General features: G+C 35.4%; 1 protein-coding gene across 7 annotated transcripts in view; it reads left to right on the forward strand.

Annotated features, from left to right (window-relative positions):
• Positions 1-292: 292 nt before the first annotated feature.
• The window catches only part of LOC126812352 (anoctamin-4), a 70326-nt gene continuing 49373 nt past the window's right edge, over positions 293-21245 (forward strand). For 2 of the 7 annotated variants that reach the window (XM_056099234.1, XM_056099236.1), the window contains exons 1-2: positions 293-387; positions 10678-10805. In XM_056099234.1, the coding sequence (XP_055955209.1) occupies positions 10745-10805 (61 nt within the window). In that variant the 5' untranslated portion in view covers positions 293-387; positions 10678-10744. Of the gene's footprint in view, positions 388-10076; positions 10095-10677; positions 10806-15296; positions 15579-21245 lie in introns of those variants that run through there. The other 5 variants (XM_050538718.1, XM_056099233.1, XM_050538719.1 and 2 more) reach the window with 3 other exon arrangements.

Genomic DNA, 21245 nt, shown 5'->3' on the forward strand with positions numbered 1-21245 from the left:
ATTATTTGTATACAATTACAACTTACAAGACAATTGGACTCAATTGGAGCCATTTTTTCATTTTTCTGAACGGCCAAATCTCCGCAGTATGAATCTCCCGGATTTTTTTTCAAGGTTTACTTATAATTATTAAGGCTTGCAGACTAAGAAAAACAGAATAATTAGAGCTAATTCATTTCTTTCTGATAGCAGATTTTTTTTTCATTTGATATTTTTATCACTCAACGAAACGGCTGTTGTCATAATATGGGAGGTAACTCCTACAGGTCCACCAAACATCCGTATGGTGGCGTGAAAACCGACAAGTTTGCTTTCTATTGTTTTAGGCCTATACATCCAAGTTCCGTAAAATCAAGTTGGTGTTAATTAGTCAAGACAAATTTCTAGGTAAATATACTTTTCCGAATTAAGAAGCTTAAAGGGACATTTGCCAAAAGGTTTAGACTATGAACTTTAGTGTGTTTGATATACGTAAATAAACATGCATTGTCGACTGTAATCAATACAATGTTGTAGATGATGATATATATATATATAGCGCGTTGTGTTATCAAACCGGTAGCAGAACCAGCGTCTGCAGAAGTTGTGTAGAAGGCGTAATAAACCCAAAGTAACATAGCTTTACTATTTTTTCTGAAAAGGTAGGTAGACCTGCAGGTTTTCTATTATAAAGTTAATTTGTTTTTATAGTCAAATGCCAACGCTTATCATGATAATGATATTCAGCTATAGATCTAGTTATCATTGATAAGTACATGTACGGTAATAAAAACTGTACAAAGAAAACGGGAATGTTACAATGTAACCGGTAAAATGGAACTGCTCACCACAGCAACAGTAATTTCTACCTGAATACTGATAACATGCCATGTAGGCTACTACTACTACTACTAGTCAGAAATGTTTTGATGATTTCTATATTTTGCATCAGATGGTTATTGTGTTGGTTAATGGGTGGGGGGATTCAGAAAGAAGGGCATATTGTGGAATACATGTAGGACATAGGCCTACATATAGTATATACACGGTTTAAATGCTGAATCATTACCTTTCCAGAGTAGGCCTACAACTTATCTACATGTATTATGTATGTAACAATATTGTGACAACCAATGGCCACTCTACTCTCAAAATAGGGCAGTGCAGATTATTTGCAATTGTCAATCCAATCCCTTAACCCGAATTAATTTCTTAACCCCAGCTGGATATATCTTGTTTCGATCAATCACAAAGTTTTAAAGGTCATACACTTTATTACAATCAACCCCAAAAAAACACAAGTAGTACAACACAGAGAAATAGGCACGCGATTATGTACATGGGTAAAATATCCTTATTTAGTTGTGAGGTTAACAGGAACTCTGCTAATCCATGTTTACTCGTATTTCCAGACTGATGAACATCTGTACCTAGGCAATTGATGTCCAGCACAAATACCTAGGTACTCACACCTTCCACGGATAATACCTGAAACAAAATCTCTCCAAAGAAGGTCTAGTAACCACAAGCAGGGCCTAGCTGCAACTGAGTTAAGACCAACATAACTAAGGGCCTGCGGTGACCACATCTAAGGCACTGGTGCTCAAAAATTACGTTAAAGCAATTACAGGGGCTAATCCAATATGTACTACTAACACAGAGGGATTGAACATGTGTGAATTTTGATATATATATGCACAGTCCTAGACATGGCCACGGTTTGGTACACACACATGTGAAAGGCTTCAATTATGAACCTAAATGGGCAGTCACTACACAGGTACACGTAAGAATCCAAACAGGGCACACACTTCACCAGTTGACACTACACTGATGCACAAGGCTATTAACAATAGCCCCAAACGTGTTCAGAAGCCAAAAAACCAATAACACATTAACAATAGAAATTTTCTGTGATCACAATAAACAGACCTACCAGAAATCTAAAAAAAACCTCACACATGCGATATTGATGGATAGCAGTCACACAGCACTGTCTTAGACGGTAGCCTAGTATTTCAGTCACGCAACCTTATGCAGTCCACACAAACCAGGAGCGGATTGAGGGATCGGTCAGCAGAGGCCTTGGCGTACCCTAAAAACTTTTTTATACGCCCACATTTTTATGTGGACGTATATTGTCGTCGCCCCTGTCCGTCCGTGCATCTGTTCACAATTTGTTTGTGCACTCTCTACAGGTCACAATTTTTATCCAATTTTGACGATTTGAACTTTAAATACCCCGGTATGTATCTCGCAAAGATCTCGGTTCCTTTCGAAATTGGCATGTATTGGACCGTTACTTCATGGATTATGGCCCCCGATTGTACGAAAAATCATGTTTTGAGCTTGTGGACACTCTAGAGGTCACAATTTATATTCAATTTTGAAGAAACTTGAGATGTTTATAACCCAGAGATCTCAGTTCCTTTCAATATTCGCGCATATCAGACTCTTACTTCCTGGATTATGGCCCTGATTTTACGAAAAATCATGTTTTTAGCTTGTGGTCCCTCTAGAAGCCATAATTTTTATCAGATTTAAAAACGTTTAAATATATCACCGTTACGCAGAAACTGACGGACAAAATGGCCGCTCCTCGAATGCAAATGGTGTAAAAGTATACCATATCAAGGTTGTGACGGACAAAATGGCCACTCCTCGAACGCAAATAGTGTAAAAGTATATCATATCAAGGTTGTGGACCCTCTAAAGCCAAAGTCACAATTCTGATCCCATTTTGATGAAATTTTAAATTTAGGCCTATGTTTATATCACAAAGATCACGGTTCCTGTTGATAATCACGCATATATGACGGTAACTTCCTGGATAATGGCCTCTGATTGTTCGAAAAATCACGTTTTTAGCTTGTGGACCTTCTAGAAGTCACATTTTGGACTCAATTTTAAAAACTGTTTAAACATATCACCATTACACTTCAATGAAGGTTGAGTTTGAAATTCATAAAAATCCAACCGAAACTTCCGGACAAAATGGCCGCTCCTTGTACGCAAATTTATAGTCTAAAAGTATGTACATGTGTCCTTGAGGTTGTGAACCCTCTAGACGTCACAATTGTTATTCGATATTGATGAAACTTGAAATGTATTTTTATATCACAAAGATCTTGGATCCTCTTGATAATCATGCATATCAGAACGTAACTTCCTGGATTATGGTCCCTAACTGTTTGAAAAAATAACGTTTTTATACACCCACATGGAAATGTGGACGTATATATTGCCGCTCCCCCGTCCGTCTGCCGGTCCATCTGTCCGTCGTCCACAATTTCTTGTGAACGCTCTTAATGCCAAAAGTTATGATCTGATTGTTTTAAAATTAATATATGTTGTTCACATTAGTGAGATGAAGAAGCCTAGTTAGTTATGGCCCTTGTTTGACTTTATTGAACCTTGTGAACACCAAAAGTTATCATCCATTATATATGCATTATTTGAATTAGTGAAACGAAGAATCCTATTGAATTTCAGCAATTTCTGTTTATTACTTCTAGAGTTATGGCCCATGTTTCACTTTGTTGCACCTTGTAAACGCTATAACATCTAAAGTTATCTGCCGATCTGTATGAAATTTATGTGTCATTTAGATTAGTAAAAAGGAGAATCCTATTGAATTTTAGCAATTTCCGTTTATTACTTTTAGAGTTATAGCGCTTGTTTCACTTTGTTGCACCTTGTGAACGCTCTAACATCCAAAGTTATCTGCTGATCTGTATGAAATTTATGAAACGGAAGTCTATTGAATTTCCGCAATTTTCGTCAATTATGTCTAGAGTTATGGCCCTTGTTTTACTTTGTGAACCTTATGAACGTTTGAATGACAAAAGTTATCATCCGATCTGTATGAAATTTATATGCATTATTTAAATTAGTAAAACGAAAAAGTCTGTCAATTTTCAAAATTTCTATAAATTACTTTCAGAGTTATGGCACTTGTTTCATTTTTATACGCCCACATTTTCATGTGGACGTATTATGCCGTCGCCCCTGTCCGTCCGTCTGTCCACAATTGTTTGTGGACACTCTACAGGTCACAATTCTTATCCGATTTTGACGAAACTTGAAATATAGGTTTATCTCCAAAATATCTCGGCTGCTTTCGATATTGGCATGTATCGGATCGAAACTTCATAGATTATGGCCCCTGTTTGTACGAAAAATCACGTTTTTAGCTTGTGGACACTATAGAGGTCAAAATTTTTATCCGATTTTGTTGAAACTTGAAATGTAAGTTGATAACCCAAAGATCTCGGTTCCTTTCGATATTCGCGCATATCGGACCTTGACTTCCGGAATTATGGCCCCTGATTGTACGAAAAATCGCATTTTTAGCTTGTGGACCCTATAGAGGTCATAATTTTTATCCGATTTAAAAAAACGTATTATTATATCACCGTTACACCCTAAGGACGAATGAGTTCGAATTTCATGAAAATCGGCCCAAAATTGACAGACAAAATGGCCACCGTTCTTTCTTAAATAGCGTAAAAATATGGTATATCAAGGTTGTGGACCCTATAGAGGTCACAATTTTTATCAGATTTTGTTGAAACTTGAAATGTAAGTTTATAACCCAAAGATCTTGGTTCCTTTCGATATTCGCCCATATCGGACCGTAACTTCCGGAATTATGGCCCCTGATTGTATGAAAAATCACGTTTTTAGCTTGTGGACCCTATAGAGGTCATAATTTTTATCCGATTTAAAAAAACGTATTATTATATCACCGTTACACCCTAAGGATGAATGAGTTCGAATTTCATGAAAATCGGCCCAAAATTGACAGACAAAATGGCCACCGTTCGTTCTCAAATAGCGTAAAAATATGGTATATCAAGGTTGTGGACCCTATAGAGGTCACAATTTTTATCCGATTTTGTTGAAACTTGAGATGTAAGTTTATAACCCAAAGATCTCAGTTCCTTTCGATATTCGCCCATATCGGACCGTAACTTCCTGAATTATTGCCCCTGATTGTACGAAAAATCATGTTTTTAGCTTGTAGACCCATTAGAGGTCATAATTTTTATCCGATTTAAAAAAACGTATTATTATATTACCGTTCCACCCTAAGGACAGTTGAGTTTGAATTTTGTGAAAATCGCCCCAAAATTGACAGTCAAAATGGCCGCCGTTCGTTCTCAATTAGTGTAAAAATATGGTATATCAAGATTGTGGACCCTATAGAGGTCACAATTTTTATCCGATTTTGTTGAAACTTGAAATGTAAGTTTATAATCCAAAGATCTCGGTTCCTTTCGATATTCGTGCATATCGGACCGTAACTTCCTGAATTATGGCCCCTGATTGTACGAAAAATCGCTTTCTTTTTAGCTTGTTCTCTATCCATCTCTCGAAAATGTGGGCGTATCCTGCCTGGCAGCCGCTGGTGTAGAACCTTGTGAACCCTCAAACGACAAAAATTATAATCTGATCTGTATGAAATTGTCTTGTAAATGCCCCCCATTACCTACAAAAGAATAAATATGCAGCCACCCTTGGCCTTATCAACCACTCGGACGATTTAGCTGCTGTGGGCGAATGTTTTGTTGTCTGGCAACCTATCTTTAGCTTGTGGACCCTCCAGAAGTCAAATTTGTATTTAATTTTATAAACCTTTTAAATATATCACCGTTGCACCTCAGCGAGGGTTGAGTTCTAATTTTGAAAAAATCCAACAGAAACTGCCGGACAAAATGGCCGCTCCTAGTTCGCAAATAGTCACAATTTTTCTTCAATTTTGATAAAACTTAAAATGTATGTTTATATCACAAAGATCTTGGTTCCTCTTGATATTCACGCATATCGGAAGGTAACTTCATGGATTATGACCCCTGGTTGTAAGAAAAATCGTATTTTTCAACTTGTGGATTCTCTAGAGGTCACAATATTTATCCGATTTTAAAAACTGTTTAAATATATCACTATTTCACCATAATGAAGGTTGAATATATCATCGTTACACCCAGATGATGATTGAGTTTGAATTTGTAAAATTCGAAATGAAACTGCCCGACAAAATGGTCGCTCTTTGTACGCAAATTGTGTAAAAGTATGTAATACGAAGGTTGTGCACCCTCTAGAGGTCAAATTTTGTATCCAATTTTGATGAAACTTAAAATATATCTTTATATCCTGAAGATCTCAGTTCCTTTCGATATTTGCACATTTCAGACCATAACTTTCTGGATTATGACACCTAATTGTACGAAAAATTGCTTTTGTTTTTAGCTTGTTTCCTATCCATATCTTGCCTGGCAACCGATGGTTTAAAACTTACATTAACAGATGGGATTTAGAGCACTTTCTTGTCAGCTTAGATACAAAATGGAACCGAAATGAAAATGAAATGAAATGGGGTTTAACGTCCTACTGTTTCAAAATGGAACCAATTATTTCCATGTCCAAATCTGTTGAAAAACAGATGATATTGCATTTAATGCCCCAGCCTTCTGCACCAACTGGACTATCAAAGACTGGCATACATGTACGAGTACGTCATAAAAGTGAGAGTTATAGTGGTGTTTCAATGATTAATCAATAAACCACTCCTTGGAAACAAAAATGTGGGCATCCATTTTGTTGCATGGCAACTTATGTTTAAACAAAATTATTGACTGAATCCTACCCTACTCCATTAATACCAACAAGATTCTATGATGAATAAACATAATTTTTTGTTGATCTCATTAAATTGATTTATCTTTTTTAAACACTTGTTTAAACATTTGTTTTGGAGTGAAATTATGCACAATTTAAAGGCTATAGAAACATTTCCTGAAATGTATTGTAATTGACTCCTTGCAGTATCAAAACCCACATTATTACAATTTGGTTAGGAAGCGTAATCAGTGTGAGCATACTCTTACAAACTTGCTGACACTCCCAAAATCAGTCAACTGAAACATATATGTATACTTGTACACACTTTTTTTTAGCAAAGATACTAGGTGTCCAACCTATGTCATAGGTCAAATATCTATCCTACACAAATAGTTTTGCTCACTTATTTAACCTTATGTCACTAGTTTCATTGTTTAAATTCTTTACAACAATGTACAATTGGATTATTCTTATGAAACATGTAGGAGTTGGTAAGGAAAAGAGCATGTTATTATTAGTGTTGTAATCATTTGATCTTGAAATTTGACTTTTGGATGTTGTATACCTATAGGTGATCTCTGATGTAAGCTTATACAGTACATGTAAGTAAGCATTCTCTAAAATTATAACAGTATTTATATAAAGAACTATGTCCTAATTATTTCAAATGATTACAGTAGTAATAATTTTGTAGCTACTAAAATTGTATACAAGATGATTCCATATTATAGATGTACATGTATGTACTATATAAATATAATGACCATTATGAATACCGCTCGGGTTATTCAATGGTTCACTCAAGTGTATCCCTGCCGCATTCTGTTTTTATTCTATAACTACATGTAAATCTCAAAATACACTGTACCATCCAGATTATCAAAAACAAAATCACCAACAACGTTAAAATTGATCATAGGTTCCGCCCTTTTTTCACAAAAATTGTGGTTGCTAGTGTTGGCGTCATTACACTTTGATGTAATTCTGAAAGTGACGTCATTCTGGACAAAAGTAGTACGTATAGAAGTCATTGAATACAACCATAGGTTATTCATGGCTGTATTCAGTGGCTGTATTCTATGATATTTGCTTGTATTTGCATGTAGTTATACATGTAGAATAAAACATTATTATTACATGGGTTTCAAGAGTAACCATGCATCATCCACCCAATATTTCTACCGGTACATGTAGTCTATGCTTTGACATACTTCAAACTTGTGCTGTTTTGAACACATGAAGATAATGATACATTTTACATCCATGGATGAATTTTGAATAAAATATAATGACCCAGGTGTGCTTAATCCATCCAAATTGTTTCAAGCCTTAAATTTGTCGATTACATGCACTTCATTTATTTTGTATACAATATTGGAGTGTGGCTTCCTTTTATGTATCCCTTGATATAAGATTGTTTTCATGGCAATTGAAGTTAATCTTGTGTCACAGATTCACAGTGGGTCCAGGACTATGTACAGTGAACTGATAGTGTTTTTATGTAATACATGATCTGTATTTTTTTGTGCTGTCCACCTGTTTATCTTCTGGATGACCTGGCGCCTGGTACGTTCGGGCATTTTTATGCGCGAACTCTTAGGTTTTTTTTACTGGCAGGTAAACAGTCTGTGAAGTACAACATTTGCCACTGTACCTGTGTATCGCTAATTATAAACCGAATGTGTGAAGACAGTTCATACATATCACTCAAAAATTTTTCAGTACAAACTCAGTTGATTCACGCTCGATTTGCTACTAAACAAACCCATCGGTTTATTTTCTCAACAGTGTGACCCGAAGTGACCGCGGATTTATTGACCTTGTATGAACTGATCCATAGCTATATCCTTACACCGAGAGAAATTATCTAGTCTCGGTGAAAATAACCATTGTCATCTGGTAGAAAATTACTTTTGTATATTTTGGAACGGAAAACAGTGTTTTTAGAAGCAAACTAACCTGCCGCACATGAGGAAGTCATTATACTAATAATAAAAGGCGAGACCTCTTTTTGCGGCGCAGGCTTATCACTGAGTAGTAAACCGTCCACAAACAATAATATAGGAAGCCTAGTGACGTGTGTAGTAAGTAGGCTATAGACTATAGGTTTGAGTCGAGATTACTCGCTTTCAGTTTACTCTGTTTTTGCGATAACCAATTATGTGAGAAATACCATACTGACATTCGGTTTTTAAAAGTTGTACGCCAACTAAATGCGTTTGTTAGATACTGACAGAGCAGCCCCGAGTCGAACAATCGCCGCCCGAGCTGTCTTCGTCAGCTAGTTTCACAATATCGTGCAATAGGTGTATTAATGTGATTTTTAGGTTTAACCCCGCAAACAATGCCAAAATAGTGTTTTCACTGCTTACAGAAAACTGAAATTTAAAAAAAAAATTTTTTATGAGGGTGACCCTCCCACACACTCCCTATCGAGCTGCCGCTCGGTCTGCGCAGCCTCATGCCTGGCACATACTGTCAACATTGTATATTTTTCCGTTTCCGCCCTTCCCCCCCCCCACAATATATATTTCACGGCTACGTTGCGACGGTACCAGCATACCCAGTTGTTGACACCCATTACATCACTCCTGTCTAACAAATCATAAAGCTGTGGTGTTACGGTGGCGGCATAGTATTTCACCGTAACACCACAGCCACTCTAACCATTCATAATACATCTAACTATCCCTTTACAGCACTTCACTCCCTACACATTTCCCCTCGTCCTACTTTCCCAAACGTCAACAACACATCTCATACATCCAGTTCGCTGATTAACCCTTGTACCACGTCTACTGGATTTCTACATATGGCTGGTTGTGTGGTGGGTTTCCCCTGCACTTACTGATAGTGTTATAATATGAGTATGTTGACATTTGATTGTAGATTGATAAATTTTTAATTCTTCTAAATTATATTTCTCTATGAAATTGTACCATATGTTAGTTCCAAAATGACCTAGTTTCTCTTGATTACTGTAGCTTATTTTTAAGTAATTCCAGCCATTGACTACAATATGACTATTGTTTTGGTAAACAAACAGGAGTGGTCTCTTGCAGAGGCTCCTCACCACTGATTTACATTCTTGGCCTAACATTTATGTTGTACATTACTAAATCAGGAATTTGGTAGCTCAAACTAATAGAAAAACATTTGACATTAATTCTGTGCGTGTAATTGATTTAGCTTTATATCGTTTTAGATAAATTAATATGTTGACCTCGATCATTGTCAATGTTCTGCATTAGTTTGATATGTACTATATAATTATATTATATATCGGTACTATGATACATGTATATATCCAGTAAAATGTAACAGGTGTACAGGTATTGTGACTAATAATATTTTATTCGTTGAGCTTAAACTGGTACATTCTGTATTTTACCATGTTTAGGATGTTTATACATGTAATTGAGTACAGTTTTTTCACTTCAACTTGCCAAATACTGGAAATTCATCTGCAGTTGGATGAATGAAGGCTACATGTAGGTACATGTGTACATGTATGCATATTTTCAACTACTTATTTATATACATGTATTGTAGCTACTGTAAATCTTCACAATGGATAGTTGTATTTCGGTCTGTTTGTAAGGCAAAGTATTTCAGAATTGTTCGTAGATGGTTAGATTTCTTGTCACATCATACTGATTTAAATCCTTTAGTGGCATTTAGCATTAGTTCTGTTCTATCATACTGATTGTTTGCTCCCTAGTTAAGTTTCCATGAAAGTTCTATGTGGAGATCATAGTACTGAATTAATATCTTCAACATTTAAAGTACTGTATTGTCAATATAGTTACATGTACATGTAGATGCCATAGTTTTCAAACATACGTAGGCACAGAATTCTGTCCTCATCCAGTGAGTGTAGGTAGAAGTACATGTAAATGCACCTATTGCACTTTAGGATTTAGGAAGGCCTTGGGTAAATAGATTTTGTCATTATAAATGTCTATAATACGAAACACTGCAAATATAATTCTTTTACAAGTTTACGTCAGTATTTATTGTTTCACTAGAGCATGGCATAAATGTTAAATCATGCAATCTACTCTTTTATTGCAGATCTATTGGAAAAAAATTAAAATAGAAGAATTAATGGTGGTTGAGTACTTTATGCTGAATTGTTGTGATGGCAGCAATTGAAGATGAAGTCAAAATGCAAATGCTGAATGGTCATGATGAAGATGGAGGTGAGAATTCAGATTTTTAAAATGAGTTGCTGTTGTCGGCCTCCAAGTTATGCTCAACATCACTCCTTTGCACTGCCTGTTGTTAGATAATTCTAGTATCTACAATTACATCTAAGTCAATATTTGCAACTAACTGCAGTTAGTTCCCTTTGTCAAAGTACATGTACCTGTACATGTACGTCTCATTTATCAGGCCTGCCCAATATACAATTATTGATTCGTATAATAACATGCGATATACTTCCCACTTGGAAGGGGGTAAATTATACAACGGGAAATATTTAGTGGTGGTGAGGAGCATGGGATGGAGTGGGAGTGGGGGTATTCGCTCAGTCACTGTAGTTTTGGATGGGCTGTAAAAACGAACAAATGAATATCTTTATTCTGCAAGTTTATCATTAAATAATGCACAAAATTACATGTATACAGCTTAAAACATCGGTTGAGACATGTTCGTTTGTATTATCGTGATCGTCTGACTTAGTATCTCTAGTGCTCAACTTAACTATCTCTAGCGCTCAACTTAACTGTCTCGAGCGCTCGACTTAACTAACTCGAGTGCTCAACTTAAGTATCTCAAGTGCTCGACTTAGTATCTCAAGTGCTCGACTTAGTTTTGCGTGTCCTAAATCAGCCACCATAATTTACTATGCTTAATAAAGGGAAGTGTTATAATAATAATTACCTAATTGTGTTGAGATATAAACAATGTACATGAAATCACATTTCCTCCTCTTTCTTTTCTTCATTGTTGTATTGCACATTTTAAACACTGCGTTATATTTCATATGAAAGCTTATTGTTTCTGAAGTTCTTATTTTTTTTTTTGTGTGCATTTCCTGTAAATCAGATTTTTCAGAATCTAACTATAGGATCTTTCTGAAACTTTGTCCTATGATAACGGACATGAAAATGAAAACAATAGGCCATAGTTTGGAGAATACGTCTCCTGAATACATTTCTGGATAGCCGGGATCAGGGTTGAATTTTAATGATTATTTTTTCTTGTTCAGATTCTTTATATGTGGCAGGAAGTGACTGTGAATATGAAAGCTTTCATATCTGCTTTGCAGATCTAGTTATTGTTTTTTATTTTTTGTGTGTGTTTCCTGCAAATCGTATTTCTCAGAATGTAACCATAGGATCTTTCTGAAACTTTGACCTACCCCCCCCAAAAATGGGTGGTAGCTTTTGCTAAATATATTTTCAAAATCCGAAATCACCGAATTTTACGAACGAATGCATTTGACCTACATTGCTGTGACTTTGTCACTATTTGATCAATTTTACTAATTCTTTCTTCTCTCGAGTACCTTGAAACATTTCCTTCAAATCTGCAATTTAATTCGTCACTGTGATTTCGAATCGGAAGTTGAGACCAACTTGACAACTTCTTTAATAGTTACACGATTTTCATGAAATTTAGTATATAGATCTAACCGATACAACTTGAAAGATGGCATTAGAAATTTTCTAAATTACCTCCCCTTTTGAAGTGAAGGGTCAAAGTTTTAAAAAAAATCGACGAAATATAGGTCAGATTGCCTTGAATTTTTTTTTTCTGTACTAGCTAAGAAAGTACTGATTGATGTACATGTATATACAAAATGTGAAGTCTGCCATTGAACCAGTAGTGCCACCATCTTGAAATGTGAAAAATCCATAAGGCTTTTGCAATATTTTACTTACAGCATGACATGACATGTGACATGAAGTGACTGTAAATATGAAAGCTTTCATATCTGCTTTGCAGATCTAGTTATTATTATTATCACCAACAAGTTAGGAATGATAAAAGTTTCTGCCAGATGGGTGCCAAAGCTCTTGACAATCTGATTCGATTTGAAGCAGATCTTGATAATTTTTTGGTCAGATTTGTAACCATGGATGAGACATGGATTCTCACTTTCATCCAGAATACAAAATTAAGTAATTTTCCTGGTAATATTGACATTGTGTTAGCTGTGAAGAAAATCCAGACTTTGCAACATGTAGAAAAATAAATGGAAACCATTGACTTCATGCAGGTCTTTCACAGAGAACTTTTCACCCAGCCCTCGTATTTTGACGAGTAAATTTTGGCTGTCGACTGATAATGGCACAGTTTCATTAAACTTCATCCTGCTGTTTAATATTGTGAGCATTGTGCCACAACAATGTTCAATTTGTAAAGTCTAAACTAGATTTACTGCGTTTGTGGGAGATTGGGTGGTTGAATGGTCTAACATGTACGCTTTAGATCGTAAATTTAGAGTCAATTGGCTTGGTATTCGCACTTCTACCAATCTGATTAAAACAGATCCTATTTCATTTCGTATTTTATAGTTCGAAATTTAGTTTTACTTGTCTTTACTACTCTAGGATCTGGAAGAGTTGTTATATATCCTGTGTTCTGGTTTATGTGAGGGATTAGCCAATGAAGCACTCTGTTTTGGCAAGTTCTTGGCGTTTGGTGCACAGAACTATGGGTTTCCCACTTGAATCATCAATGCTGATTGATTAATCAAATGTCTGATGTCATAGGTTCAAAAGCCGATTGTATGACCCCTGACTGGACCTCCCACTAAGACCGGCCAGATCCCTATGTAGTAATCAAATGTCAGACATCATATAAAGGTCAAAAGTCGCTCGTATGACCCCTGGATGCTACTTTCCACTACAACCGGTCAGATCTTCATGTAGTGCGGCCATCGAAAGTATAATCCAGCAGTTGCCAGGAAGATATAATCATATTTAGCAAGAGATGGATAGAGAACCAGCTCAAAACAAATTGCCATATTTCGTACAATCAGGGGGCCATAAGCCAGTAAGTTATGGTCTGATATTTAGGTTATATTTTGTCGGGCATTTTTGGTCCGATTTTCACGAAATTCGACTCAATCAACATTATGGTGTAACGGTGATATATTTGAAAGTTTTTATAGATTTTATAAAAATTGTGACCACTAGATAGGGATCACTAGCTAAGAAGGCGATTTTTCGTACAATCAGGGGCCATAATTCAGGCAGTTAGTATCTGATATGTGCGAATATCGAGAGGAACCAAGATCAGTGGGTTATAAACATGTATTTCAAGTTTCATCAAAAATAGATGAAAATTGTGACCTCTAGAGGGTCCACAACCTTAATATACCATATTTTTACACTATTTGCCTGAGAAGGGGGGTCATTTTGTCTGGCAGTTTTTGTCCGATTTTTATGAAATTCACACTTAACCAACAGTATGGTGTAACAGTGATACATGTATATTCAAACGTTTTTGTTTAATTGGATAAAAATTGTGACCTCTAGTGGGACCACAAGCTAAAAACACAATTTTTTTAATATCAGGGGCCATAGTTCAGGAAGTTACGATCCGATATGCGTAAATATCGAAAGGAACCTAGATCTTTTGGAGATAAACCTATGTTTCAAGTTTTGTCAAAATTGGAAAAGAATTGTGACCTGTAGAGTGTCCACAAACAAATTTTGGACAGACAGATGGATCCGATATGCGTGAATATTGAAGGGAACTAAAGGAACACTATTTTTGTACAATCAGGGGCCATAATCCATGAAGTTACGGTCTGATACATGCCTATTTAAAAGGAACTGAGATCTTAAGGAGATATACTTTTCAAGTTTCGTCAGAATCGGATAAAAATCGGGACCTGTAGAGTGTCCACAAACAAAGTGTGGACGGACGGACAGAGGTAATGACAATATATGTCTACATGAAAATGTGGGCGTATAAAAAAAAACAAAACGAAATGTAGATCTGTATTTTAATCAGATTGCACTTCTATGTGACCTGGAATAGGGTTTACAGCCTAATCTTGTAGGTTTTCTACGTGTCCTCAGCTTTTCTTCCACTGCTAAAGACCCCTACATGTATGCGCTAGCTAGTTGTTTAAATAATGTAGGCTAACATAGTCACAGTTTGCATTGAGTGGACATTAAGCTCTTTCTTTCTCTCTCTGCTTGGTCTGTCATGGATAGGGGTACATGAAGGGATGAATGACAATATTGTTAGTTTGGGTGTTTTCATAAAATCTTGAACTGGTAAATATAGACATTTGAAACATTTCTTTGGCAATTAATTTCTTTAAAAGTCTAAATTGGTTTACTTAATTTGTTTTAGAAAAGCACTATTATTAGTATTATTTAGAAATTTGTCATTCATTATCTGACCGAAACCTTGGTTTTATAATAAAATACATGGATGGAAGTTGTGATTTGTCATATTTTAGCATCTGGCTTTAGTAATAATACCAATAGGACATTATAATGTGATGAAACAAATACAAAAGAAAACTGTGTTATTATTAGGCATTACTTTTGGTTGATTATTAAAGGCTTCATAGTTAGCAGACACCTAACGGGAGGGATACCTCTTAATAACACTCTGGTTTTGATATCTCGTTAACCTTAATAGTGCCCCAAGCACATTTTTACCTGTCATAGTGAGTGAACATTCAACCATAACAATAAGGTTCAGGTAGTTTTAACCTACACATGCGCAGGCCCATATTGTTAGGGTGTAGCTAGCGTAATAAGGGCTGCCTATATTTTGTATAAAGAATATCCAGGAGAAGCCTTTTGGTAGTGTTGTAAAGAAGTGTAATAGATAAGGATTGTTTCTAACTCATACTTTGAGATGAATATATAATACTTATAGTGGATGTTTGAGCTAAAAATAGACCATGCCTTCTCGTGGTGAATTTAATAACAAAATGGAGGAAGCAAATGCCATTCATTTAGAACGTTATGCTCCTTTACAGTCTCCACCCGGTCGTAAGTAACATTTTAATATCAACTTTCATTTTATTTCGTTTCTGACATATCTATATTTCCATTTATATACTGATCTAATGAATTTGAACTGTTATTGAATGTTATTGTAATGTATGTTACAGAGAGATATTGATTGTAATCAATCTAAAACCATCACATACATGTGGTTTCTATAGTGTATAATTTTTGGCTATATAGTTGGTTTTCATATAAATTTTATTATAATCATAATTCATGAAGTCATGGTTGAATTAACAATTGAATCCTCATACATAACAGAGTATTTATAAGCTGAAAAATGTTAGGATGGTGGAGGTAGTTGTCAGCATGCTTTGTATTCAGTGGGCCTGGTAAATCAATCTTAAATAACAATTTAATGCTTTGCATTTCAAGTGCAGATATGTTAAGAAACTAAAGATATAGTTAAATAATAAGGTGGACAGTGTGTCTCATAGCAATTTGTGTATTAAGGTTATGATAAGAGTAATGAAATTGTATATCGTGACCTACATGTATATTGAAGAGGGTGTGGTGTGTGTTTGAAACTTCTCATTAACTTTTTAGCCATGCTTTCTTTTTCTCTTATTGATCTCAAGACTATCATTTTTCTCCAAACTGATCTTTTATGAATTATTTTATCACATTCCAGTCTAATGAGTAATGATATTTTGTTTAAAAATAACAATTCTATGGGTGGAATTAGGTTCATATAAAATCTTACTGACCTGTGTTTACTGTTTTAGAAAGATTAAATTTAAATCATTAACACATGTGATGACTTATTGTACTAAAATACATGAATTCCATTGCAAGAAGTACATGTACAATAAGTTAGATATAATGTTCTACAATAAAATAATTAATTTAGTATTGACTTGATCAGCCTGGTTCTAATCTATTTTATGATGAATATTACAATGGTAACTATTCATCATCTATGTCAGTTTTGTTGTTATGCCATAAAAATGTGACTTGGGGTAGATCCCTCAAGATTTATGAAGAATATGATTTAAAATTTTAGTGTTAGGTATTAATATCATTGGAAGAGATAAAATTTATAACCCTGTGACTTTTAAGTATATTTGCATTCATTATTTAAGATTTCGGGTAAACATTTTCAACTTTATTGATATACACCCCACCTTTATAAGTGTTAGATGTAGCCTATAACCGAGGTCTCCAACTTTCTACTTATTAAAACAATTAGTTGTGACTGTTGAAGGATACATGTACTTCAGTTATATAAGTAAGAGCAATCAAAAAACCAATATGAAAGGTAAATTTTTCAGAATAATTTACATCACTACTCTTGAATTAATTAATACAGGAGGCAGGGACAGTTACCCTGTCTTATTCCATGTGATAATGCCTTTAGAGTTTCAGAATAAACTGAATGAAAGCAGTTTAGATTGAATCCGATAGCAAACCGATTTTGATAGTTCCTGTCTGATCAAGAGCAAATAATGTAGGGCATTCTCTGAATAATGTAGGGCATTCTCCAATCAGATAAAGATAAATACTACATCATAACTTTGTGCATCAGACTTTCAAAATAAGGGATGTGGCACCCACTTCTATATAACCCCCCCCCCCAAAAAAAAAAAATAAATAAATAAATAACCAACAATTCAAAGACCTTCGCGTTTAGTTTAAGCGACATTGACATACATTCAAAACTTTGGTTTATATTTTGCACATACTGCCTCAATGTATATAAATGTACATTTCATCCACTTTTATATATCTTTCATCTACTTTTTAAATATTTTTCATTCATTTTTTTTTTTATTTTTTTTTTTATGTATTTTTCATCCATGCTGACTGTAATGTATAATTTACATGCTGCCCGAAAAGGGTGTTTTATGTAATAAAATCTAACTAGTCTGGCCCAGTCTCTAAAATAAATATCATTTCAGTATTTAAAGTAAAATGTAATATCTACTCAGTAGTCTTCAAATTTGTGAACAGAGAAACCATATTTAGTTATATATTGGGATTGATAATAGAATGTACAGTCCAGTAGAATAAACAATCAGAAAAATATTTTGCAGGTAATCTATCTCGGCTCGTAGGTTGCTGTCATCGAACGACTCCAAAAGCATTTTACACTAAATATATATGAATCGAAAAATACATATTTTCGTTAGTCTGTGTGCATCAAATCGTTTGGGTTCGAACTCAGTTCAGATATGTTACCTCTTTTTTAATTTTGTATGTCAAAAGATAATAACTTCTAATATTATTGATACCTGTACATGTCCTGCAATCAAATAAAAGTAAATACCTGCAAAATATAATATCTTACCCTCTTTTTCATCTCTACTATCTAACTTTCATTGCTACTTAGTTTTGCACTACATTTTGTTCACCTTCATTTACTCACACTGTCAAACTATCAAATAATATTAAAGCATGTTGCTATCACCCTTGCAGACCTGTAATACTACTACTACTGCTAGTGTCATAACCATGTCTGGTGCCAACCCTGCTTATACTAACTGGCCACCTTCTGGTCGAAAGTGGACTAATGAAGTCTATAATATGGACACTTACACCGTAAGATTAGGTAGGATTATCATGATATCGTAATTTTATCTGTACATTAGTCTTTCATTTATTCATTTGATCTATGTTATGTTTGGTTTGTTTTGTTTTGTTTCAATTTAGAATATTCCCCCATTATTTTGTCACTAAAGTCACATTAATCTGTAAAAAGTTAAAATATGAAATCAAAATTTGATAACATGAATATTAATATACATATAGAACCAAAATGTAGTAGGCTAAATAACATGAATATAAATATACATATAGTAGACTAAATGTTCAATGGCTTGTTTGAAAATATGTGTCTTTAAACTGGTTTTAAAATTGATAAGTAAAGATCTATTGTTTAATATGGGAAAGATGTTGGTTCCATACATTTGTTGCCCGAGACCTGAAAGACAATTCATTGTAAGTCATATGTTAGCTGATATATTTCAACATTTGGCTGTAATCGGTGTGTATTATAAGTAATTTTGATGTAATTTTATACGAAAACATGTCTGTATAGGCAAAAATTATCAAAACATGTCTTAAGAGTTTTGTTTTTGGCCTTAGATGTATATAAAAATTCAATGTAAATGTAGAATTTGGGTTGATAAGACACAAACTATAGCTTTGTCAAGCACAGTATCTCTGATGCATGTCAACTTATATGGCACCGATTTGTCTTGTATCAGTAGTTTAGTGATATGATACATGTCAGGAACAAACCTTAAATGTCAAGTACTATTTCATTTGTGACGGGGGGGTGGGGGGGGGGGGGGGTGGGGGTGGGTGGCCGAATGGTTAACACGTGCATGTTTGATCATACAGTCTGTCATTAAGTCAAGTGACGGCTCGTTACAAGGAGTAGGGTCACCTGTCCAACCTTGTGTGTTTTCTCTCAGTCCTTTGATTTCCTTCCACTGCTAAAGACCCCTGAGCGCAAGCAAATTATTGAAATAAATTGAACCATATGTTATTATTAGTCCCGAAATGACCTAGTTTGTGTTAAGTGGACATTAAATCCCATTTCTCTCTTTCTCTCATTAGTGACTGACATATTTTCAGGTACATAAAAATATTATTTTTGGCCTGCTCTTTTCTGTTTTATGAATGATTATTAATGTCAGACACAAAGTTTAAAATTTTTATTTGTTTTTTTCTGTTGCATGTTATGTTAGATGGAAGAAGTTTCAATATGGTTAACTGAACCATTTTGGGATAAAATATTCACAAAAGTGATACAAATATAGAAATTTGATGATAGAATTCAACTTAATTTAACTCTTCTTTCTGGTTCCCCAATCTGACAGATCCTTTTTCGTTTTGTTTTTTATAGTTCAAAATTTCGTTTTTCTTGTCTTTACTACACTAGGATCTGAAAGAGTTGTTATGTAACCCGCGTTTTGTTTTATTTGACAGATTAGCCACAGTCTGTTACAGCAAGTTCTTGACATGCTGTGCATGGAACTGTGGGTATTCCACTAGAAACATCAACACTGACTGGTTAATCAAATGTCTGGTGTCAAAGGTTCAAAATCCCCTGTCAGTGATGCAGGACGGAGGGCCTGACAAGGACAGCTGTCTAGTCGTTCGGATGGGACGAAAAACCGAGGTCCCGTGTACAAATTGGCATGCACGTAAAAGATCCCTTGGCAGTTGGATTTCGATATAATAGTAGGCCGTAGTGCCGCTGCCCGGGCAAAATTTCCCTCATAGCACACTGTATGGCGTATGCCCGTCTTCATTAGCCCAGTTTAGGAGCAAAACAGTAGGGCGTTAAACCCCATTTCATTTCATTTCATTTCATAGGTTTAAAAACCACTCATATGAACCCTGGCGCAGCCTCCCACTATGACCGGTCAGATTTCTATATAGTAGAGGCCATAGAAAGTATAAAAAAAATGAAACAGAATATAGATCTGTATTTTAATCAGATTACTAGTTCCCTTAACGGTCACACCGAGAAAGCAAATCAAGCATTTGGATGAGTAATCTACGTTTCCTAGCTTTAGTTTGTTTGTCCCAACCTACATTAAATCAAGTCAATGTAAATAAATAACCACAAACAGATATTTGTACTCATAGAAAGAAAAATTCATTTCCCCCCTTTGGTGTTGATGTTGATACTCCCACCATACTCTTAATTACATAAGCCAGTTGATATTGAACACAACAAAAAGAATTTCATTTGTTTTTATACACAGCAAAAAAAGTTAAGCACCCCCTGATTTTTCACAGAGGGTTGAACTTCATGGAAGTATGGTATGATGAAACTGAAAAAAAGAAGATAAGCAAAACAAATTTTAATTAAAAGAACAATCATTTGGTCATTTGGAAGTGAAGTTTTGTAACAGTATGAGCACTAAAAGTGCATGAAAACACAGAGTGAAATTGAAATGGAATTACATCCAAAAGACATGGATGTTTAAGTATCGTCAGTTCAAGTCTTGGCGTGTGCCCACCGGTAAAAGCAGCTTAAATAAAGTGGGTCAGTGTCTCGGGAATCACAAAACATCAGTAACGTGCTGCCACCACGTGCCTAAATAACTGCAGCCACTCTTCTTGGCATACCCTGAACCAGGTTCCTTAATTGTTCCATCGGTATCCGCTGCCACTCCTCATGAAGAGCTGCCTCCAGTTCCCTCAGTTTTTGTGGAGGAGGATTTCCCCTTTTTACCCGACGACTCATGATGTCCCAAACATGTTCATTGGGTTCAAATCAGGAGACATTGCTGGCCATGGAATTCGTGTCACAGCATTATTTGCCGGATGTTGGTTTACAGCATGTGAACGATGAGGTCGTGCATTGTCGTCCATGAACAATAATTACAGGATCCTGAATGTAGCGAGCGCCTGTGAGTGAACTTTGTATAGTCACCATATCCAGTCTACAATCGTAGGAGAAGCCTCCCCAAACCATTACGAATCCCCCGCCAAATGGTACTCTTGGCAAAATGTTCCTGCTGGCAAAACGTGTATTCCTAGTCCTTCATATGCGGGCTCCCATCAACAGCATGCAGGAGAAAACGACTTTCGTCACTCCTGTGTATTCTCCTCCATGATCTTGTAGGTTCCACCTCTGCCTGTGCTCACACCATAACATACGCTGATGCTTGTGGTGATTTTTGAGCTGTG

Source organism: Patella vulgata, chromosome 2 (assembly GCF_932274485.2).
Source record: "Patella vulgata chromosome 2, xgPatVulg1.2, whole genome shotgun sequence".
NCBI lineage: Eukaryota > Metazoa > Mollusca > Gastropoda > Patellidae > Patella > Patella vulgata.